Source organism: Tasmannia lanceolata, unplaced genomic scaffold, assembly GCF_043159265.1.
Source record: "Tasmannia lanceolata isolate RefF3 unplaced genomic scaffold, GAP_Taslan_0.1 ptg000018l, whole genome shotgun sequence".
Lineage (NCBI taxonomy): Eukaryota > Viridiplantae > Streptophyta > Magnoliopsida > Canellales > Winteraceae > Tasmannia > Tasmannia lanceolata.
The window spans coordinates 10,344,035-10,368,442 of record NW_027518695.1 but is presented as its reverse complement, the minus strand read 5'-3'; the positions used below and the strand labels follow the sequence as shown (position 1 = coordinate 10,368,442).

The following is a 24,408-nucleotide window of genomic DNA, read 5'->3' as shown; positions in this document are numbered from 1 at the left end:
TGAACCATCTTAGATAGTGAAAATGCAGCCCGCAATTTGAAACAAAATGGAGCAAGTAAATTAGAGTTCAAGGGTTAGGATTGGGTTATTTGATTTGTTTAGCCTAGGACATTTACAAGGTGGGCCCACAGAAGAAGAGTAGGCTCTATCAATCAATCAAAACCTCAGATTTCATTAGTTGTTTTAAAGAGAAGTGCAACGAATGTGCACGCTGGCATAGTGGGTTCCACCTTTAAATAATCAGAACCGTCCATTCAATATGCCATGATTTGGATCTCCCATCTCTGTAGTCTTTGTTGCCTAGATGTTGTTATGACCGTTCATCTAAACTAAAGTAAGTGCACAATTTTGGATGCTAAAATTGGGCGATTGGTGTGATTTTCTTGGCATAGGAGATCCAAAAAAAGGATTGATGAAATGAATGGTTTAGATCAATTAAAGGCGTTAGCCACTAAATCATGCCATTGTGGGCCGGCTTTGAATGATCTGAACCGCTCACTTGATGCTCAAAACAACGGCAGTAAAATGGATGGTTCAGATCAATCGAATCTGAGACCCACTGTGTCAAAGTGACGATCTCAAATGTCCAGTGTTCTTTGGGCTCTCAAACATTATTCCCTAATTATATACCCCTGTCCTCCATTGCTGATCCGTCATTTCGTCAGGAAAATTGCGAAATAGGAAAAATTACCGGATAAAGCAGAAAAAGCCGGTCAATCAGAAGTCAGCACGTACTAGACTCATAATTGCCTCCCAAAGGTATGTTTCCACGCCGGTAATTTTGACTGACAACCGTCCTTTTGCTGACAAGTCCGCTTGAAATCGTTACCGTCGGCTATTCCAGGTATTTTACCGCCCCAACTTTTTTTTGTCGTCCACGTATCTTCTATTTACCTCAGACTTAAAGACTGTACCCCTGTTTATTTCCCAAAATTTATGCGACGCTGATACGAGTGTCACTGTCTCCTTCCATGTCGTCTTGGATAAAAGAAAATTCCCAAATTATCCTTCTTTTTTAAGGTCTCTTATATTGGCACTACCTTGTTTTATTAATTTCACAAACTCAAGCTTATCTTTTCATTTTTATTTGGTTCGTCAGAGCTTTTGGGAACCGTAATAACCTCTGATAGCTCTTTAAATAATAAAAGACAATATACTTAGTGCAATTAAAAAATTATTTTCGAGAAATTGGCTAGCAAATCCCGTCTTTTCTTTCTCTGCAATAGCGTTGAATTAGGAATGACGGGACCCGATTGTAAGATAATAAAGCGTACCTGCCACTGCACAGTGGGTCTCCCCTTTAAGTGATCTGAACCGTCCATCTGGTATGCTTTATTTGAATCTACCATCACTCAAAATCGTACCGATCATAAAATCCTAACATCCAACAATGTGTATACTTAGCCGAATATAGAAATTATGTATTTAATGTGACAATTAGATGAAGGGAAATGATCTCATCACAACCGTATTTTGATATTTTCACGACCCATCCTGTCTTTTATTTTTAAGGAGCTGCCAAAAAGTTATTACATTTCCCAAAATACTCTCACAAGCCAAGTGAAGAAGAAAAGACAGCTGGGCATGTGCAAATATCAAAATATCGTTTTGCACTTTTGCTTATAGCATTTCCCTTTAGATCAAACATGATTTGTCTGGAAAAGTTTGAAAAGAAAAAATATTTTCTAAAACTTTCTACTATTTTAAATAAGAGGAATGCTAGATTCACAGGCGCCCCTGTAAAAAAGAGGGCAAAGGCCACCCCCATTGGTCAATTGCATTAAAGATGCTATTGATTTTAATTTTCTGTGTCATCTTAAATGGTATTTGACCAATGGGAGTGCCCTTTGCCGCTTTTTTTGCAAGGGTGCCTGTGAGTCTAGCATTCCTCAATAAGAAACGAAAAATGGTACAATAAATTAATTAGCATGTGGAGGAATGCTAGAGTGAAGGGAGTCCTTGCAAAAATGATAAGAAATGGCTAAAATGTAAAAGTCAACAAGTGTAAAATGCACTTTGGTGATTTGCAACCAACCTTTCATCTTATTTTCGCAAGGGCTCCCTTTATTCTAGCATTCTCTAAATCGTGGAAATAAAAAAATATCAAGAAAAGAAAATCTATCAAATGCTTTACTTGCACTCCAAACAAGGCTTTAGAGATTGACTTAATTTTGGGGAACGGTGGTCCATAGTGAGGCCAATCAAATAGACGGAGAAAATAAATTAAAAAGAGAGAAAAAATAAAAATAGTCTTCCATTAAGCATACATGTTATGTGGCATCCAAGGTTTATCACTCAATATCGTATCTTAAAAATGCGTGTTTGGATAGTCAACTTATAAATTTAGGGAAATGATATGCGCCCCCCTCCCCCTCTCCTTACTAACGGCTTCTGTGAGAATGATTCACAGCTTGAGGATAAATTCACTCCCTTTAACGTTTTTCTTTTCCATTAAAACTTAACGAATAACTAAGGGTGTCAATTTTGGCTCGGGCTCGGACGAGGCTCGCTCGAGCTCGGCTTGAATCCTTAACGAGCCGAGCCGGCTCTCCAGGCTCGTTAAGTTTAACGAGCCGAGCCCAATTTAGGCCAGGCTCGGCTCGGCTCAGCTCGTTAAGAATTATATATATATATATATATATATATATATATATATATATATATGAGAGAACGGTTCATACACATGTGTAGATAAGTTATCTACACACTAGCTTAAAATACAGTGGGGGCCACATTATTTGGGTGATCCAAACCATTCATTTTTAAGGCCCTCACATAGATAGGGTGTCCATAAAAAATCAGATCCATAGGATCATCCTAACCATTCGAACTGTGGAGGCAAAAAATGGACTAATTTGTGAAGGTTTAAAGACATCCATTTTACCTCCACAAATCGTAGGGTTGGGATGATCCTATGGATCTGATTTTTTGTAGACACCCTATCTATGTGCGGGCCTTTAAAATGGATGGCTTGGATCACCCAAACAATGTGGGCCCCCACTGTATTTTAAGCTAGTGTGTAGAGAACTCTCTACACATATGTGTAGGAACCGTTTTCTCTCTCTCTCTCTCTCTCTCTCTCTATATATATATATATATATATATATATATATATATATATATAATATTAATTTATGCATTAAAAGGATTGTCCAGGGAGTGAAAGGGGTGGCAAAATATGTCACTTCATTTTTGGAACCCCATTTGTTACTAGGACCACCCCCCATAGTGTAAAAAAAGTAGTCAAATTACACTAATAGGGCTGTCCAGGGAAGATGAGGGGTGTGAACATAATATAACCCAAGCTCGGTAAGGCTCGCGAGCCTGACCGAGCCGAGCTTTTGAGCTTAACCAGCCTAGCCAAGCTCAATGCTCTCTACTGGTGCTCTCTTAAGCCTTTCCCGCTCCATCTTTCACAACTGGGCCTAAATATTCCATGAAATCATTTTCATGATTCCCAAACATGCCTTTAATGTCAACTTAGGCTTCCTAGTATGACTTCGAGAGAGAGAGAGAGGCTTTAATGTGACCTTTAATTAATCGTCATTAATTACGTAATGACGGTTAGCGTAGGGCCAATGTATCGGCAGTTCGGAACCAACACACATCTTCCCGCCAATAAAATCTACAAAAGGTCATTTTCGTAATAGAGACACAGAAGGGTAAAACAGTCATTAGATGGGGGACATTATTAAGCTTTACGAAGATATTCTCTATTCCATCCCAAGCAGGATTATCTTAGTCATCATCACAGAGGTCATGCACTAGTACTATTTTAAACATCTTCCCCTTTCTGACCAAATTACCCCAACGCGTGTTAAATTCAAGGGCTTTTTCGGAATTTACCCCGCTCTGGCCCTTTCCCTCGTAAAAGCACGAGGTCCACGTCAGCAAAGTCCAGCTGGAGTGGCCGTTTCACCGATATAAACGAGGCCCCCTCTCTCCGTGCACTATATATTCCCACCTTTCTCTTCTTTTCTCTCTAAACCTTCAAAAATTTAACAAAACCCTAGATCTGGTATTCAGACACTCTCTCTACTTCAACAAAACCCTAGATCTAATACTCTCACACTGTCTCTCTTTCTCTCTGCAAAATAGGGAAGAGAAAAAGATAACTTTTTGGAAATTGATATTTACACCTCCTTTACCTTTGTTACAGTTCTTGCAGGATCTTCAGAAGTTAGAAATTTCTTCACTCTTTCTCATTGAATACGGATTTGCTCGATGTTTAAAGGTCATCGGAGTATCAGACCTACTACTTCCGCAGCTTCTGAGAAGCTTCGGAAGACAGAGATTCGCATCATGAGAAGAAAGTTATTCAATCTTTGGTTTTGAAACCCTAGCCCTCTGTTACTCGGAGCTCTTTACTAGAAAAAGGTAAAAAAAGAAAAGAAAAGGAAGGCCTACATCTCCTCCTCTTCTTTATTGAGCTCTTTCTGCTTTCGCTTGAGTTTACAAAAAGGTTTGATTCTTCAATACTAGAATGAAAGAAGAAAAATCGTAAATTTTCTCTTATGCTTGTGTTTTTGCTGCCTTTTCGAAGATCCGAAATGCGAGATTGATTATTGCAAAAATCCTCTGTTTTTGTTTCGCTGCTTCAAAAATCCTCTTAGACATCTCTTTGTTTATATCTCCAAAAGGAAGGTCCTGATCTTATGTCTCTGTGTAGAGATTCGCATCTTATTCTTCTTCAGGAAAGATTAAGACGCCAGCAAATCTTACTTTTTATAAAAGGAATTTTTTTATATTCAACTTTCAATGTCTCTCACTTGTGTTTATCTCACTTGTCTCTCACTTGTGTTTATCCACCTGGTTTGATACTGGCAACCAGATTCATTTGCCGCCGATCGATACAATGAATCAGATGGTAGGTAGATACCTGAACTGTATCGATAACAGCACCACGTCAGCAGTGAAGTTCTCCGAGCACGTCCTCACCATAAGAAAGTCATTCTCCGGCAAGAATCTCACCGGCAAGCCTCGAAATTCCGGCGAACCGCCTGAAATCGTTCGGCGCAAGGTCGTTAGGATCTCCTTCACCGATGCGGACGCCACCGACTCGTCAAGCGAAGACGAGTCATCCGAGTTCGTGAGGCACGTGAAGCGGCACGTGCGCGAAATCAGCATCGCACCATCCGGCAACGTGCGCCAGGAAGGTCTTTCACCTGAGACGAAGAAAAGAAATCTAGAATCGCGTGCGCCGGAATCTGACGAACACTGCCGGAAAAAGTTCAGAGGCGTGCGGAGACGGCCGTGGGGTCGATGGGCGGCGGAGATCCGAGATCCGACCCGCCGGAAAAGGCTGTGGCTCGGCACGTACGACACGGCTGAGGAAGCTGCTGCCGTTTATGATAACGCTGCCGTCAGGCTTAAAGGACCTGACGCCGTTACGAATTTCCCTGTCGTTACGAAGACGGAAATGGTAACTGATAGTGAGTTTCCGAAGGTCTCGTCTCCGACCTCGGTCTTGCCTTATGATGATTTGACGCCGTTAGATCCGTTTGATTATGGGGATGTTGACGCCTTCGGTTTTGACGTCGTTGATCTGCCGTTAAGTTTGTCGGATCTTAAGTGGCCCAGGAAATTCGCGTGGCGAGAAGAAGAAGTGGAGTTTGGCGATTTTGACGCGGACTGTTTTTGAGAATTACGAAAATACCCTTTTGGGACCTTCAAATAAGAGCATCTTTTCATGGGCGGTAGAGTCAATGCGTACAAATATCGGATTTTTGTTTTTTTCCTTATGTGAGATTTTTATTTTTAAAATTGTAAGGTTTTTTTATGGAGAGAGAGAGAGAGATGATTTCCACGCCTTTGACGTGGAAAAGTAAGAGAATTATTTTCTTTTCGGCTTGTATAAGACTTTGAAGTTGAAATGTAAGAGAATTATTTGTTTTTTTTCGGCATGTATAGCAAAAGACGGTGGTTTTTTCTTTCCCTCTCTTTAATGTGGTCTGAAACTCTGGCTGACTGATAGACACGTGGCATTTTATGAGCGGGTCAGTGGCTGATTCGAGCACTGTCTCTTGGTCTGTGGGCCCTCAAATTTATTACGGAACGCGATTTCTCATGGCAGATCATATTTTCACCCCTGTAGTGCGCATTCGCCCCCTTTTGACGTGATTTGACGTCAAAAAAAGCGTTAAAGTTGCCTACTGTACACGTACTGCAGAGGGCTGAAAGTATCATCTCCCTTTCTTCTTCAAATAAGTTTCTTCTGGGGAGATGATTTTTTCGCCCCCTACCCCCTGTAGGATTATGCGATCCGGCGATCCCCTTAACGTGAAATGTGGGCGCATTTTTCATGGATATACTTTTTAATGGTTTAGGTCCTGTTTGATTTTAGGGTTGGGTTGGAAAAATGGGTTCTTCGGGTTGGGTCGGGTTGGCCTCAACCCGACCTGAGTTGCACCCCTATTTGATTTTGAGTCCAATAATCAGTTTGACTCATAATCGGATCCTAAAATCCAAAACATACACTGGCCCTTTTGGATTTTGAAAACCAATTGTGAGTTTAAAAAACTCACTATTGGACTCAAAATCAAACAGGACCTTAACCATTAAAATGCATAACAAAATGATAAAATAACAGTTCTCAGTTTGGCATGTCAGTTGACAAAGTGGATACCCCTCCTTAGCATAAGAGTTAACCCTCTCATGTCTCATCCATGAAATATAGAAACCAAGATAGCACTGATGAAGAAGGCCACAACCCAAAGTCCCATTGCCAGCCTCATACAGGTGGGCTCATCGTTTGGTAACCAGATTGTTAATCTGGCCCGGCCCGGCCTGGCCTGGCCTGAACCTCCCAATGAACAGTGCTGAACTGTCTGATAAATGTGATTTTATATTATGATGCCCGAGAAGTCCAGTATTTTTCAGAAAGTACAGTGGGGCCCACCTTCAGTTCATTTGATGGGCCACAACACAAATATGCCTGACCACGTAAATATTCTCCATCGGTTTGGATAATGTGCAGTCCCTTCTCAGATTAGAGGCGTAGGGTCATCCTATGGAGTTGATTTATGTGGTACAGCCTATTTGCATTGTGGCCCATCAAATGAACGGTTTGGATCATCCTAACAAGTGTGCCTGCCCCACTATACTTTCTGAAAAATACTGGCTTTCACGCACAAACATCATCCATCTACAATGAGATCAAGGAGTGAAGAAGTTGTATAATTCCTTTTTTCAGAAAGATTAATCAGATCAAGACACGGTCATAACCCAGAGGAAGGATGAAAACATAATTTTTAATTAAATTATATAAAAAGCAATTAAGGAACATCATAGAACAGGTAAAATACATGTCTCGCAGCCACGGAGGAGGAGTTTTGTGGAGGAAACTTACTTGAAGGAGGTGAAGAAGTTGACGGTGTCTTTGAGCCCTTGAACAAATGCATCAACGTCTTCTTTGGTGTTGTAGAAGTAAAGGCTTGCTCGTGCGCTTGAATTTATGCCTAAGAAACGGTGAAGGGGCTGTGTGCAGTGGTGGCCCGATCTGATGGCCACTCCATGCTAAAAGAAAGAACAAGTAAACCTTTAGAAATAGATATTAAGTCGTCAAAATTTTGATGAACCAAATATAAAAGAGACAATGGATTGTCGGGCCACAAGTGGTTTGGTAATTTAGCATTAGTGTTGCTGGAAATGGATATTATCTTTCTTTCTATTTGACCATATTAACAGCTAAGTCATAAGAAAATAAATACAATTTTACAATGGTGATGAGGTTCTGTTTGTAGGTGCACCTGTTGATCGAGAAAAGTTGCAATGTCTGTTGGGTGAACGTTGTCGACATTGAATGAACAAAGAGCGGCTCGAGGGGTTGTTTCTGAAGGAGCAGGGCCATAGATTCGAATATTGGGGATGGAACTGAGGCTGTGATAGAGATAGTTGGCCAGCTCAGTCTGAAAAGCAGGAAAAAACATGTAAGGAATCAGTGTGGCAAGAGTGAGCGAGAGAAGTAGCAAATAAATGTAAATGGCAAGAGCAACAAAAACAGAATATAATAGACAGCAGCTCATGTTTATAATCAATACATCAAGGTAAGGTTCATTCACTTTCTAAGTCTTTTAACAGTAAATATTATGTTATAAGAAACACAATTATTTCAGTCTCTAAGGAATCATTTGTAACAAGGCTCGAAAGCCACAACGAATCGTACTTGATCATGTCCCGAGATGAACCCGACTAGACTTGGCCAATTCTTTTGAGAATTTGCAAGTAAATTGAGAATTAACTCTAAACATATTTAATCTATGAACCAACATATTTAATCTGTGAACGAAGTAAGCATATCCTCGTCGTACCGTGTACCAGGCTACCATCGTACCCCGTACCTGTTCCCATACCACGTACCGGGACGAACCACATTCCAGGTAACATTGGTCGCGAGCTATTCACAGTGTGGGAATGCACTTTTACTAATCATACTTACAAAGCAAATTATTTAATTGCCCTTAATGAAGGGAAAAGTTAAAAAAGCGGAATACAGAGCAAACTGGAAGGAAGAATGGTGTATGTAGTCCCTCAAACACGCATTATATTACACTTGCATCAATTTTTCTTATAGTGAATATTCATTGATCAGATCCAAGATAAGTACTAACCTCGTAATCATGGATCCTTTGCATGCCAATGTGGGATAAATAATCAATTGCTGCTCCCAGCCCTATGGCCTCACCAATTGCAGGAGTTCCGGCCTCAAACCTGTCCAAGGAAATGAATGAATAACCACCAAGAGAAATATAAATAGACTACAAAAGCAAACAAAAATAAAAAGAAATGTAGACATTTTCCAACACAAAGTACTACTATTGAACAAGATCAGTTCAAAACAAAACACAAAGTACTACTATTTTCTTTCCAAAGAAAAGTAAGTTCTCATTTATTAAGGCTTTGCTCTAGGCAACCCCTTTCTCTCAACCCATTCTTGCAAACCAACCCGTTTCTCTCGAACTCTTCTTGCAAAACGCGCTCGCTCCTTCCTCGACGACAGGAGAATGATGGCATTTCTGCTCTCCCGACTGCAACAACAAACCCCCAAAGGAAAGGATCCTTCTCGATAGGTGCAACTACAAGCACTAGCTCATTGCCTTGGAGTTCCCCGAAAACCCAAAACCCTCCCAGGACGAGATGATCGCTGCCTATATCGACTCTCACAACAGTCATCGAGAGCTTTCTTATCGAGTTAAAGATACAGACCTCCAGATTTATTTTCTGTTGGTCGGTAACGTGGAATTGGTTCTGCAACTGCGGTATCACAATCACTATGGCCACTTCAGTGTTGATTTTGAGAAAATAATTTCCATTTTCAAGTGCTCTCTTATTGCAAGTTCTGGTGTATGCAGTTATTTATTTTTGGGGCTATGGTTTTTTTAACAAATATGTAGATGTATTTTTGGGGGGGTGACCATAGCGACCTGGGTTTCTTTGGGTGCTGCCTGATTCTAATCTTGATGTGCCCAACAAGGATTATGGAGATTAGTATTGTTGAGATATTTTGAAACATAGAGAAAAATTATTTCCTTGGTGGGTTTTCTTCATATATCCGAATGTGATTATGAACTCCTGCAATCTCTTTTATTTTATTTTATTATGATTATGACAAAACTCCTGCAATCTTACTGTATTCTTTCAGCTTTATGGTTTCTTTTCCATTTTGATGAACCTGTAGTGTAAATTCATTGTTTATATGCAGATGAGCCAAACATAAGAAAGAGAAAATCCAGAGAAAAAAAAACAATAAAAAAGTTTCTAGAAAAATATTATTTTCCATAAATTTCTTTTCCCTATATCCAAACATGCCCATAAGGACTTTCACACCAAACATATGACGATTTTTATTAGAGCGCAGGAGATTTTGTTTTATGAAAAATGAAACCAATCACTGTTATTTTCTTAGAAAGAACAACCGAAAAGAACAGAATATTCACTTGGTAGAGTTGAAAATAATTTGGTCCAACTGAATAAAATATAGTCACAATACCAAAAGAAGCCATAAATTTATTGAGAAAGCTGAGATATCTCTTTTAGTAGAAAAAGAATATGTCTACAACTAATGAACCAGGTGGGCAACAAAATTTCCATCTCTTCTGTTTTTAGAGTTGGTAAAATTTACTTTCAATGACTACCCAAATTTTCATAAACAAATCAAGATATAGAAACCAATAGCAGCACGACAGAACAATAGAAGTAGCAAATTGTAGCCATGGTAGGAAGTACTATTATTAATTGGTGTGTTTTATTTCATTTCAGGTATTTATGCAGCAAGCCTATGTCAGTATATATGCAAAAGTTTTTGAACTAAAGATGTTCAATCAACATAAAAAAAATCCAACTTCAACAGAGCACATCACTATTATTGGTGTCCATCTTCTGATGTAAGCTTCAGTCATATAGTTTAGTTCAATCCACGGCAGGCATACCTCAGTCAGTCCCCATAGTAAAAGAGAAAATTCTACCTAGAGGTCACTCCGAAAAAATTAAGGCCTTCCCCACCAACTCCGAATAACAAGCAATTACTTGTTCTCTACTGATACCTAAAAGACATCTCTAATAACATAAAGAGATCTCCAAAATATAATATAGACTAGTAAAGTATACATTCCCATAAAAGTAAACAATAACATTTATAACCAAAACAACAGGTTATTCCTAGTGAAGAAAAATGGAAGTCACTGACTGGGTGTTCGGAATTTGTAAGACGACTCCATGAATGATATTAGCAAAAAGCAGATGAGGTAAAAAACTAATAATAGAGGAGAGAGAACCATATCAAGGTCAAATTAAATGTAACAGTAGTTTGCTGACCTCGAAGGAGGTTCTGCATATGTAGAGTGATCTAAAAATACATCAGCAATCATTTCCCCACCACCTAACACAAAAACATAAAGAATGTTAGGCAGAGTAACAACACAATCAGCTCCCCAACAAATTGGAATGCCAATGACTTCAGACTTCCATAGAAAGAGACATCAAAACCTAGGGCAAAGAAGAAAGAACATGACAAACAAGATCCTTTTAAACTACATTAGTACAAACTCAAGGAACTCACCTAAGAAATGAGGCATTGCAGACAACAGCGTGCTTTTTCCATACAAGAATCCAACGCCTGTAGGCCCACACATCTGAGACATGTTTTTTCCTTAACATCCCAATACTACACATTCAGGAAATTACTTACACGGTAGATGGAAATAGAAATCCTATGAGAATAATCTGTGAAAATACAAGATAACTCGAACCTTGTGTGAAGATGCAACAAGAAAATCAGCATCTAGTCTCTGCACATCAACCACCATGTGTGGAACACTTTGAGAAGCATCAACCAGCACTTTAGCCCCAACGTTATGAGACCAATTTACGATCTCATCAACAGGTAAAACAGAACCTGAAAAATGATGAACATTGTCATACAATATGGTGTGATAAAGTCCGTCCTTTTCTATCTTCTTTTTAATTAATTTTCTTTTGTAGTAAATACTCCAGTCAGTATTTTCAGACTATACGTTATTCAGGCAGTGAACAATTAATAAATAAATAAATCATTTCATAACTATCAAAAGCACTTAGGTTAATTGCATCTTCACTATTACAATACTTCATGGCCAATCAGATATGCTGATTCAAAAGAAAAATCAGCTGCAAAAAGTCTGCCATCTATGGAGGTATGACATCATGATGTGAAGTAACCAAAAAAACTTGGATGTCTTGAAATGAGAACTGAAGCTGTAAAAAACAAACATGAAGTTACTGAGGAGAAAAACTTTATGATGTTCTATTTGTGCATACTAACAAAAACAGGACAAAGGGAACAGTGCAAGAATTACGGTAACTCAAATGATAACATCTGAGTACATGAGACTCATTAATGCTAGCTAATAACTACAATCATGACACTGGTGGACCTAATGCTTCGAACAAAACTTCTGAAGGGAGAACCACATTTTCAAGTTCAAACACCAATGATTATCCCATCATCTCCTTTGCTCAAAACAAAACCCTAACGCCAACCATGGTTCTAAATTTCCACCGATACTAACACGAAACGACCAAAATGTTTCCATTTCCACTGAAGCCGAAACGACTTGAATGCAGAAACCGAAATCGTAAGTGTAATAGTGGAATACTATATTTGTATGTATTACATAATTGTATTAATATGAATTGCAAGCGAAATGCGGTGCATCTATTATGTATAAACATTTATATGAATTGCAAGTGAAATTTGGTATGTACTAAATGATCAGACATGCGCGACAGGGCATGTCACTAGGTGTTCGATGTTTTTAAACCATTATGAATGTCTTGCTTATGTGATGGACTCAAGTGTGTATTTGTGCTTATTATAGCATGTCTTGAAGTTTCATCTCCATATGTTTTCGTGATTTGATAGGATTTCCATTGAAATTTCCAACTAAAACTGAAAGTTTTCTGTTTCAATGGAGACCGAAACCGAAATTTAAAAACTTGATCCCAACAACGTGGAATGAATGAGGAAAAATCCCTCATTATGGAGAACAGAATGCATATCAGACCGGTTTGTAATTCGTAAATTAATTAGAAATAGCGAAACTATAGTGAAACCATAGAAAAACTATAGTGAAACTATATTGCGCGCTGGTTTGTAATACTGGTTTGAATTTCATAACAGCAAATAAAGAATTAGGCAGCATGGGTCACGCTACATTGTAGAGGATCCTCTTAGAAGAAACTGGTCCGGAAAGCATCACTCGCCCTCACAATCATTTGTAATATATCAGAATATTAGTTACTAAGTTCTGTACCGTGAAGGGAAGGCAACTTTAACCCTCAGGTTGTATTAACATTCCAAATAATGTGCCAATCGGCCCAATCCCATATAGGATTCAAAGATCATCCTTTGTTTTACCAATTGCAATTGATACACTAGGGAAAGTAAGCGAGAAATTGCCTGAATTTGCTAATCAGTTAACTCAAACTAGTCTTCAGATGCAAAACACCACATTTGAAGCAACAGGATAGAACTTCAGCTCTAGCAGTAAAGCATTAAAGGCCTATCTAAAGGAAATCTAATCTCACATAAAAGAAGTTTTATTCAAGTAAACCACTTGTAGGTACTGTAAGACAATCCCTAACAAAGCTTCCCAAGATAACACAAATGAATTGTCAAACAGTTACCACAAAACGAATTGTCTAACAGGTACAATGTTGATGGACCTGCTTGGATGTTACTACTAATTGAATCCTAATAGATCTATTATATTAAAGATGACAGACTTTCAACCGTTTTTGCTGACATGGATAGCCTCATCTTACACCAACGTGGCATCCAATCCTACGTGGCATTCTAATTTGAAAGCTCACTTTAATAGCAATATCATTCCAAACGCCACTTTTCCATATTTCTTTTGATACGCCCCTTCCGATACCATATTTAGATTTTGACACGTCCCTTTATTTTCTAGATGGATGCCGTTTGAACCCCTAAAAATCAGGATAATATACAAGATGATTGACATTTTACGTCCCTTTATTTCTTTATTTTCTACACGTCCCTTTATTTTCTAGATGGATGCCGTTTGAACCCCTAAAAATCAGGATAATATAAAAGATGATTGACATTTTACGTCCCTTTATTTTCTAAATGGAAGCCGTTTGAATCCCTAAATATCAGGCCCTAAAAGATGATTGACATTTTACGTCCCTTTATTTTCTAAATGCAAGCCATTTTAATCCCTAAATATCAGGTCCTAAAAATTCTTGGGAAATGATAAAATCCCACAGTAAATTTATTTCCCTAATTTGAAATCTCCCTTTAACAGCCATCGTTCCAAACGCCCAGAAACGTTAGACCAATAAAAAACGTTAGGGGTAAATTCTCCATACCCTCCGTCTCTCTTTCCACAACCAGCTAACCTAAAAAATGGGGATTTTATAAGGGGAATATCATTTCCTAAAATCCATGGCAATATCCATCCTAATCGCATCCCTTCCGCTCCTGTTTCCCATACCCAAACTCTAATCGCATCCCTTCCGCCCCCTGTTTCCCATAAATCAAACCTCCCATGGGTTGTGACTTTTCATAAATACCTCCACACCCCTTCGAATTACATACTTCTGAAACGTTGTGGCTTTTTACAAATGCCTCCTCAACCTAAACGGCTTAAATACTATTAAGCGATGCATTTTTTTTTTTAAACTTCAATATTCCAACCCGACACCAGCGCTTTGTTACGGTCCAAAGTGGGGGCCCGCCTAGGTATGGTACTGGGTGGGACCCAGCCTGGTATGGGAGAGGTTTAAAGGGCCTTGCCTAACGCGTTCCATCAGCTCTGGAGCTTTTGGCGTATCGGTAAGGTACCTAACATTTGGTATCAGAGCAGCCACCACGTCCCGTGTTCGAGTCACGGAAGGGGAGACCTGTGAAAAGGGCTACCTGGAAAAAAAGGCCAGAGTGAAAGCCGTCATAGAGTGGGCCACCGAGGACGGCAGGTGCGGAAGCATGGTGGTATGTTACGGTCCTAAGTGGGGGCCCACCTAGGTATGAGACTGGGTGGGACCCAGCCTGGCATGGGACAGGTTTAAAGGGCCTTGCCTAACGCGTTCCATCAGCTCTAGAGCTTTTGGCGTATCGGTAAGGTACCTAACACGCTTCCCTTCCTCTGCCCTCACTCCTTCCCATATCTTCTGTTTATTCGAATTGCATGCTCCAGCTCCATCATTAAATTCGCACACGAGGTAATCTTTTATTGCACTATTTTTGCTTTGGATTCCATCCATCTGGGTTTTAAATCGGTTTTCTCTGCAAACAATTTATATGTGCAAACAATCCGCCTTCATTCTCTCTAATTTGGCGCCCAAAAATTTTTTAAGATCTATTTCAGATGTGCTAACTTAGGATTAATTTCTATAATATGCAATATCTAAAATGACATGAAATTTCAGATCACTTGATCCAAAGGATTAAATTCATGTTGATCTCATTTGTCTATATATACCACTTGAATAATATTGTACTGTTTTCTTTACTTGAGTCATATTATTCCTATTTAACTTATTACATATAGTTCTATTATTAACAAACTTTTTAATTTCTTTCAGTTTTATTAGATCTAATATTACTTTCACCCAGTTGCATCGCACGGGTTATCCCACTAGTTATCAATGATTTCAACAAGTACCTGGAAGCATTTTAGTCCTGAATATTTTTTAATTACCATTTTAAATATGCCATATCCTACTTCATTCAGACCATCATGGTATTATAGCAACTTGCAAATTTCAGCACATACTATCAAGACAACCAAAAATGTGCCAATAAAAAATGATTCGTAAAAAATCAATGAAAACCATAAGGTGGAGTCTTGAAATAAATACCAACCAAGCATATTTGAGACATGATGGATAACCACAAGCTTTGTCTTCTTTGAAAGGAAGCTTTTCAGTTGCTCAATATCTGGAATTTGTTCTTCCGTCAAACTAGCAAATTTCAGAGTCACACCAACCTTCTGAGCTACGAGTTGCCACGGAACTATAGCACTGTGATGTTCAGCAACTGTAAGTACGATCTGCAAGAAAATAAATATCAAAGAAAACCAAAGGAGATGATGTAAAAGACAGTGACCAAAGTAAAAAAAGGGGGGGGGGGGGGGGGGGGGGGGGGGGGGGGGTTAGAATAAGCCAAGATGATATGAACTGTGAACTCTCGGCCTTTCATGCGGAAAAGGAAATGCTCCGCTAAAAAGTCTTGAATAACCCCAGCCCGCGCATTACATTATTAAATATTTCAATTGGAAATAAGTTGCCTTAATAAATTACATTTTCAACAAATCATAAAACGGAACTTCAGAAGCTCATTGACATGAAATGATAATACAAAACTAATCGAATAAGTTTTCCCATATTTATCTATTCACCCTAGAAGCAAACATCATCTCCTATCTTGATCACAGCAATGAATCATCAATCCTATAGACATTGTTTGCTTATAAATTAAATATATATATATATATATATATATATATATATATATATGAGGAAACTGTTGGTGCGCTTAAGCTCACCAAACTTTTGGTGAGCTTAAGCGCCCCAATCACATGGGGGCCCACTTTGTTAGGGGATCCAAAGCATTCATTTTAAAGTCCCTTACATGGATAGGGGGTGTACCAAAAATCAGCTCCATAGGATCATCCTAACCCCTCCATTTGTGGAGGACAAAAATAGACACACACAAATCTGCCCATTTTTGTCCTCCACAAATGAAGGGGTTAGGATGATCCTATGGAGCTGATTTTTGGTACACCCCCTATCTATCATAAGGCCTCTAAAATGAATGCTTTGGATCACCTAACAAAGTGGGCCCCCATGTGATTGGGGAGCTTAAACGCACCATAGGTTTGGTGCGCTTAAGCTCACCAACAGTTCTCTCTCTCTCTCTCTCTCTCTCTCTCTCTCTCTCTCTCTCTCTCTCTCTCTCTCTCTCTATATATATATATATATATATATATATATATATATATATATATATATATATATATATATATATATGAGATAGTGGTTTGTGTGCAGCTGCACAGTTAAGCTATCTGTGCATGGCTGCCACAAACCATGGGGCGGCCACATTTTTTGGGGGATCCAAAGCATTCATTTGGAAGGCCCTTCCATGGATAGGGTGTGTACCAAAAATCAGCCCTTTAGGATCATCCTAACCCTGCCATTTGTGGATGGAAAAAATGCGCAGAAACAGTGTCTGTCCATTTTCCCCTTCAACTTTGATTGGGTTAGGATGATCCTATAGGACTGATTTTTGGTACACATCCTATCCATGGAAGGGCCTTCCAAATGAATGCTTTGGATCCCTCCAAAAATGTGGCCCCCCCATGGTTTGATTCAGCCATGCACAGATAAGCTAATATATATATATATATATATATATATATATATATATATATATATATATATATATATATATATATATATATTGTGTGTGTGTGTGTGTACTAGTTGCAGACCCGTGCGATGCACGGGGCGGCCCAAAAAAAAAATCTTTATAACCGGTTTTTTAGAAAAAAATTAAAAGAAAGAAGAAACATTCATAAGTAAGATATAGAGAAAATTTCAACCGGAGAAGGCATGAGAAATTCATCTAAAAGCCAGTTTTATATGTTACAAAAGTAAGGACATATATCTTAAAAGAAAGTAACAGAAAAGCCCGGTTTAATGAAACCGTTACAGGTTTTATTTTTGAAGTTTTCAAATTAAGGAGAGATGATTAAATGAGGAGAATCAAGAGGTTTATTATATACTTCATCCGTTGATCAAGGGAGGGGTGGCAATTTGTAACATTGCTAACCATATATAAGTGCAGGAAAAAAAGTTTGGCACCTATTCCGTGGATACATAAACCATTTTCATAATTAATAATTATATTATAGTTATTCCAAAAAAATAACTATATTATAATTGAAGAGTATCTTGATTTTAAACATTAAGCTGTAAACAGATCAGGTAGAGAATTATATGAGGTTCCATGCTTAAATGAGTTTTGACTATTTTAAATGTTAAACTATTGGAACTCTTAATCTTAATTGGGTTTTTTTCATAATGAATAAAATAATATTTTAATTTTGATTCATTAGCCACTCCTTGTAAATCATGAGATTTGCATTCCTGAACACGAAAGCTCTAAATGAATCAAGCAAATTGCAAGAGTTTGTCGTTCATAAACATAGAAGCTGTAAACAAATGTGGATTAAAGAACCTTTGCAAAAATATGCCATGTTTATTATAGTAATATATAGCATTTATTTTCTCCTTTATGTTATAAAGAATGTTGCTGGAAATTTAACCCAAAAAATCACGTCCTTTAACCCCTTATGTTATCCCTTTTTTTTCTCGCTCCCAAAAAATCACGTCCTTTAACCTCAAATCAGTGAATGCGGTTTGCAAAGGGGGTGCCACGTGGCACACCCTCAGCGTACCACATCCAGCTTTATATATAGAAAATAGATAGATTTCACCACTTTTAGCAACTTTTCATTCTCATATACCCTAGTTTACAGGAATACACCAATTCCAAACTATGATTACAACAGATGGAATCTATAGGATGAGGAAATTAAATAGCTCTATAAGACGCAAAACTATTTAGATGAAATTCTAATCAACCATTCAAACTTAAAAAACAGAGTCATACAGCAACAGATCGTCTTAAAAAACTATGATTGTATTGTGAGTTTTTTTTATGGTGTAATCATAGGATGATAAAAACAGTCCATTTAATGGGCCACCGTGTAAATATGTTTTACCTGAAAAATCAATTCCATAACAATCAGTTTCTCTACATAATAGAATGGAGGGCTATGGTGTAAACTGTAAACATAAGATGATGGTGAGGAAACCTAGATGTTTAAGTAAAAATATATGGTTTCAAGTGAACAAATTTTAAAAAATCCCATCATATGACCGGCTACTCAACTCCAAATGCGAACTAAATCAAATCGACTCTAAAGAAACCATAAAAATTCATCAATGCATATAATCTATATACTTTATAGAGAGACGATATTTTAAATCGATGATACTACTATTCCGTGGAAAGTTATATTCATTTTTTTGTTGTTTATTATATTCCATGTTTGTTCATTAAATGAAAACAAAAAAATACTGAATTGGTATGTAATTCAGCTCTCAAATGACATAAACAGACACGTCGGAGATAAATTTTTTGGAGGCTTATAATAATCCTCCTAGAAATTCAAGTCAGGAATAAATTTTTGGAGGCTTATAATAATACTCCTAATATTCAGTTTTTTCATCTATGTCCACAGCAACCAAAGATAGCATGCTTCCCATACCTTCTACATATCTAAATTTCTACATATAAAAATTAATAACAGAATATATTACAAATAAGGTAAATAGATACATATCATCGAGACCTGATTTATTATAAAAAAACGGGTCTGAAGTTAATGCGGTACCTTTAAAAGTGTGTTGATATAGCAAATAGGCAAGGAGTGTACAAAGGTGTATAGTTTGCTGATTTTTTTTTGTTTTTTGTTTTGGCCTATGGAAAGGGGTGTACCATGTACAATTGTTCATCCGAAAATATGGTATTAAAAAATATGGTGTCATTGGATGAATCAACATGATCTAGACCATTCAAGCAGTGGGGTCCACCTGTTCTTTTATTTCCTCTAGGATTGAACGCAGTGTTATAACTTATAATTGACAAAAAGATAATGGGACCCATCATTTATTCAGAAGACTTTTCTTCACAAATTTCTATCATTTATGACAGGTTGTTTGGATATAGAGAAAATTATGAGATTTTGTTTTACAAAATCAATTTTTTATTTTTATTTTTAAGGAATATTGCAAACGCCCTAGACCATGTACTTTGTATTTCATGGAATGTTTTTTCCTTGGAAAATTTTCTTTTTCTTAGATACAAACACCCCAGTATAGGACTTTTCCTCTGTTTGGTCTTTCAACCACACAGGCTCAATTTTGAACAGATTTTGTCTTCATTCATTTATTCATCTGACGTGACTGCTCTCACATGCAACATACCATCAGCGAAATCCCTTCCACGATGGACGCTAGCAAAACCCCATTTATTATTTTTAGATCCAATTGATATATGCAATCTCTACAGCGGAACCCACCTAACCAACGACACACACCTAAAAAATGATAATTGCACCCCTTTTAATTGTCTTTTCCTGAAAATGATATTTCACAAAAATCCAAACAATAATTGCAAAAACGCTGCGAAAGGAGGGTGTATATAATCATTTTCCAGTTTTTCCTCCCTAAAAATACCCATTTAGGCTTCAAGAATCTCTGGCACGTTTCCACTAACACTATATACTAAAAATTATATATTCGTTACGGGAAACAAAGCCCAGACAAAATGGGGGAAATAATGGCTGGGTGTTGTTTCTCTTTTCTCAAAAAATAATAAAAGAGTTGTAAAATAATAGCACATAAATTAGCACAATAAAAGAGTACCTGTGTCTGATAATAATCTTGGATCCGAAGCAAAATAAATTAGAAGAAACAGATATGGGATTGACGAAGGGCAGAGGCAAGGAGAAGATGGTGTGGAGGACTATAGATTGGAATATTGAAGTTTCTAGATTGGAATATTGAAGTTGGAATAGAAGGATGGATTGTTTAAATGTATTTAATTTGGTGGAGGGGAAGAGGCATTTCTGAAAAGACGTAATGTTTGATTAAATGATAGCTACCTCTTCGCATCGATTAGTATTTCGCATCGATTGGTATTCGCATCGGTATAGACTTTTCTGTTGAATGGTGATTGGAATGCGGTTTACATATTTATTAATATTAATTTAATAAATAGGACATATGATTGAAAGATATATCTTGGAATGCGTGTAAATTTTATTTGTAGTTTTTTCCGTAATTGTCATATTTTACTACATTGTTTTGGTATTTTTTCCGTATTTTTTCAACTTTGCTTCCATTTGTCCGTAATTTTTCATTTTAAACTTAGTATTCTGCCAATCTTTTTTCACATAGCCGTAATGATTATTATTTTTTGCTAGATTTATTGCTAGCCACCTTTGCACAAATAGTACTTCGGCCAATCTTTGCACCTCGAAGTAAGCACAGGCGAGTTGTAGCCTCGGCGATGGTGGGTAGCAAATTCCTACCAAAAAAAAAAATTCTTAAAAAATCCGGTTATAGAGGGGGTGCCACGTGGCAGCACCACGGTTTGGGTTTTTTGCGTTAAAAAAAAAGGGCTGGATGCGGTTTGCAAAGGGGGTGCCACGTGACACACCCTCAGCGTACCACATCCAGCTTTATATATAAGCCATAGATATATATATATATGAGGAAAGTTTTTCTAGTCGGCCGACTAGAGAAGCTTCTCTAGTCCGCCGACCAAAAAACACAGTGTGCCCACATTATTTGGATAATCCAAAACATTCATTTGATAGGCCATGGCATAGATCGGGTGTGCCCAAAAAATCAGATACATAGGATCATCCTAAACCGTTGATTTGTGGAGGTTAAAAATGGACAGATTTGTGGAGTTTATACACGTCCATTTTAACCTCCATAAATCAAAGGGTTAGGATGATCCTATGGAGATGATTTTTTAGGCACATCTTATCTATGTCAGGGCCCATCAAATGAATGCTTTGGATCATCAAACAACGTGGGGTCACTGTGTTTTTAACCTCCACTGTCCATTTTTAACCTCCACAAATCGAAGGGCTAGGATGATCCTATGGAGCTGATTTTTTGGGCACACCCTATCTATGATAGGGCCCATCAAATGAATGCTTTGGATCATCCAAACAACATGGGCCCACTGTGTTTTTGGTCGGCGGACTAGAGAAGCTTCTCTAGTCGGCCGACTAGAAAAACTTTCCTCTCTCTCTCTCTCTCTCTCTCTCTCTCTCTCTCTCTCTCTCTCTCTCTATATATATATATATATATATATATATATATATATATATGAGGAAAGTGTTTCTACTCGGCCGAGTAGAAAAGCTTATCTACTCCTCCCTTTAAAAAGTACAGTGGGCCCACACATTGTGGATGATCCAAAGCATTCATTTGATAGGTCTTAACATAGATAGGGTGTGCCCAAAAAATCAGCACCAAAGGGTCATCCTAGCCCTTCGTTTTGTTGGGCCTTGTAGAAACAGAATGGACGCATCTTACGCATCTTACACAGTGCGTCCATTCTGTTTCTACAAGGCCCAACAAAACGAAGGGCTAGGATGACCCTTTGGTGCTGATTTTTTGGGCACACCCTATCTATGATAAGACCTATCAAATGAATGCTTTGGATCATCCACAATGTGTGGGCCCACTGTACTTTTTAAAGGGAGGAGTAGATAAGCTTTTCTACTCGGCCGAGTAGAAACACTTTCCTCATATATATATATATATATATATATATATGGTTTTTCTTCTATGTACCATAGATCTAATATTAAAATGAAGCCAATAATAGACAGGAGAGCGATAAAAACAAAGATTTGACATTGGAAGGAAATAAAGGTGTAGAAAAAGTGCACCTCATCGCCAGATTTTAAGTTTGAGAAGCCCCAAGAATAGGCCACTAGATTTATAGCTTCAGTGGCATTCCGTGTAAACACAATTTCTCTAGATTCCGATGCATTTATGAAAGTTGCCACCTTTTTCCTAGCTAACTCATATTCATATGTGGCCTTTGCACTGAAATTAAAAAACAAACCTAAATGTAAGCGTGCCAGACTGAAAAGAGAAACTGCAAGATCTATACTCCATGGAAAACATCTTTTTTAAAGATAGAAAAGAAACTACATATGGGGAAAAATAACAGGAATATAAGCACTAGACAAGCAAAAGCGAGGTACGAGAACTATAAAAATACGGCAAACCATTTGGTTGCATATTTCAACAGTGTAAATAAAAAATCAATCACGGTTCAAGTAATCAAGGTCTAATGTGTGTGTGTGTGTGTGTGTGTGTGTGTAATATTTTTCTAATACCTCAAGGAATGGATACCACGATGCACATTTGAATTATAGTTTTCATAATAGTCATGTAATGCCTTCAAAACAGCAGAAGGCTTTTGAGAAGTCGCGGCATTGTCCAAGTAGACCAACCGTGATCCATTCACCTCCTATAGAATTCACAAAATTGTATTAAAAATGATATAGAAACCCCAAACAATATGCTAGCTGTACTTTGTTTAGCTCTGTTCCTCAGGTGAATTTCTTTTATCTTTATACTAAACGAATTATTAAGTCCTTGTTCGTAAGGCATACAAAGAACATTTTTACTAATTAGAAAGGCCTTTGAAAACCTAAGATCCAAGGAATTTATAGGAGAAATTCCTTTGATTAAAAAACAGAAATACTAAAAATCCATTCTTTTTCAAAGATATTGCAACAACTAGTAGAATTCGTGCAAACAACGTGACAGATTGACGTAACCAAAACCCTATAAATTCCTTTGATTAAAAGAGGAGCAGAAATATTAAAAATCCATTCTTTTTCAAAGATAATGCAATAAGTAGTAGAATTCGTACTATACAACAACAAAAAAAAAGTAGTAGAATGCGTGCAAACAACGTGGCAGGCTGACATAACCAGAACCCTAATCCTCATAATTCCAAAAAATCAAAGCCAGAGTAAAGAAAATAAACACATAAACTCTATTCCAAAACGGTAAAAACCTACGAAAGAAGAAGAATAAAACGAATTATTTGAACATGCCTGATCGAGAATTGGGAAATCTGGTCTCGTGATGTCTGCGAGAGAAGCGGATTCGAGTAAATTCCCTTCGCCTTCTTTAGAGATCGAAGAAGAGACCGATGCCGTTGCGAAAGAAGAGAGTCTACGAAACCCTAATCGATTGGTTAGGTGGCTCGGATTTTGGCGGGTAGGGTTTGAGAGTTTGAAAGGAGGGAGTTTCAGAAATGAGTTTTCAAGCGAAGGAAGAGAAGAGGAAGCAGAAGTAGAAGAGGAGCAGAAGAAGAGCTTCGAGAGAGATTGGTGCGATACACAAGGAAAATTACAGAGAAATGCCATTGAGAGAGAGAGAGTTCTAACTTCGTGATTTCTATTTAAATAACTAGCGGCCTGTAAAATGTACAGTGCAAAAATGATATGTGCACAAGCAACACGCGCGTCGCGCTATGCACAAACGTGATTCATGAAAGTTTATAGAGGAATGCTAAACATAAGTGAGCCCTTGAAAAATAATTAACAGCAAGGGCGTGTCATTGGAGCCATGTCAATAACTGGGAAAGTGATATATTTGCCCGTTCTTTTTTACACTACAAGGGGTGGGCCGGGAAAGAAAGGGGGCAAATATATCATTTCTCTTTTAGCTGCAATGAAAAAGTAAATAAATTATAAGTGCTGTTGAGTGACGTAGGGCCAATGGGGCTCCCTTGCTACGCTCTTCAGTTTAGCATTCCTCAAGTTTAAGAGTTAGGTTAAAAGATAGTGGTTCAATTTGTAAGTTCACCTTCTAAACTATCATTGTTCGAATATGATCGTAATGATCACCCTACATACCATCAGCTGTTGGTCCCACGGCACAAGTACACCTATAAAATTCGACTGTTTAGCTTTTTTATTTGTGGGCTACTAAAGCTTCTTAATTTATGAAGGTTCTCGGATTAACTATCTACATGAGACCACCTAGCGGGTTAAACTTGTGATTGCATTTGATTATGTCGACATGCATAATAGTTAGACCTGGCAAGAAGTGACCTCGACCCGCAGGTCGACTCGGCCAGCCTGTATTTTATGGGGTCCGAGTCACTCCTTTGCGACCCGTTTCAAAATACGAAGTGGGTGTGGGAAGATAATATTATCTCACATAAGTGACGCATGAGGGAGATGATTTTTTTCCCCCAAGGATGATACGCCCCCCTCCCTTTTA

At 37.9% G+C, this 24,408-nt stretch overlaps 2 protein-coding genes across 2 annotated transcripts; one reads left to right on the top strand and one right to left on the bottom strand.

Annotated features, from left to right (window-relative positions):
• The first annotated feature begins 3,956 nt into the window (after positions 1-3,956).
• On the top strand, positions 3,957-5,907 carry LOC143850622 (pathogenesis-related genes transcriptional activator PTI6-like). Its single transcript, XM_077359848.1, has 2 exons — positions 3,957-4,377; positions 4,832-5,907. Exon 2 carries the CDS (start codon positions 4,856-4,858, stop codon positions 5,639-5,641), a length of 786 nt encoding a protein of 261 aa, XP_077215963.1. The 5' UTR covers positions 3,957-4,377; positions 4,832-4,855; the 3' UTR covers positions 5,642-5,907.
• A 1,327-nt stretch (positions 5,908-7,234) lies between these two features.
• On the bottom strand, positions 7,235-23,614 carry LOC143851694 (cysteine desulfurase 1, chloroplastic-like). Its single transcript, XM_077361176.1, has 10 exons — positions 23,232-23,614; positions 22,503-22,636; positions 22,047-22,206; positions 15,365-15,551; positions 11,247-11,392; positions 11,057-11,129; positions 10,813-10,876; positions 8,610-8,709; positions 7,749-7,907; positions 7,235-7,515 (listed from the first exon to the last, which is right to left on the bottom strand). The coding sequence occupies exons 1-10, from the start codon at positions 23,544-23,546 to the stop codon at positions 7,345-7,347; spliced, it is 1,509 nt and encodes a 502-aa protein (XP_077217291.1). The 5' UTR covers positions 23,547-23,614; the 3' UTR covers positions 7,235-7,344.
• Between the last annotated feature and the right edge of the window lie 794 nt (positions 23,615-24,408).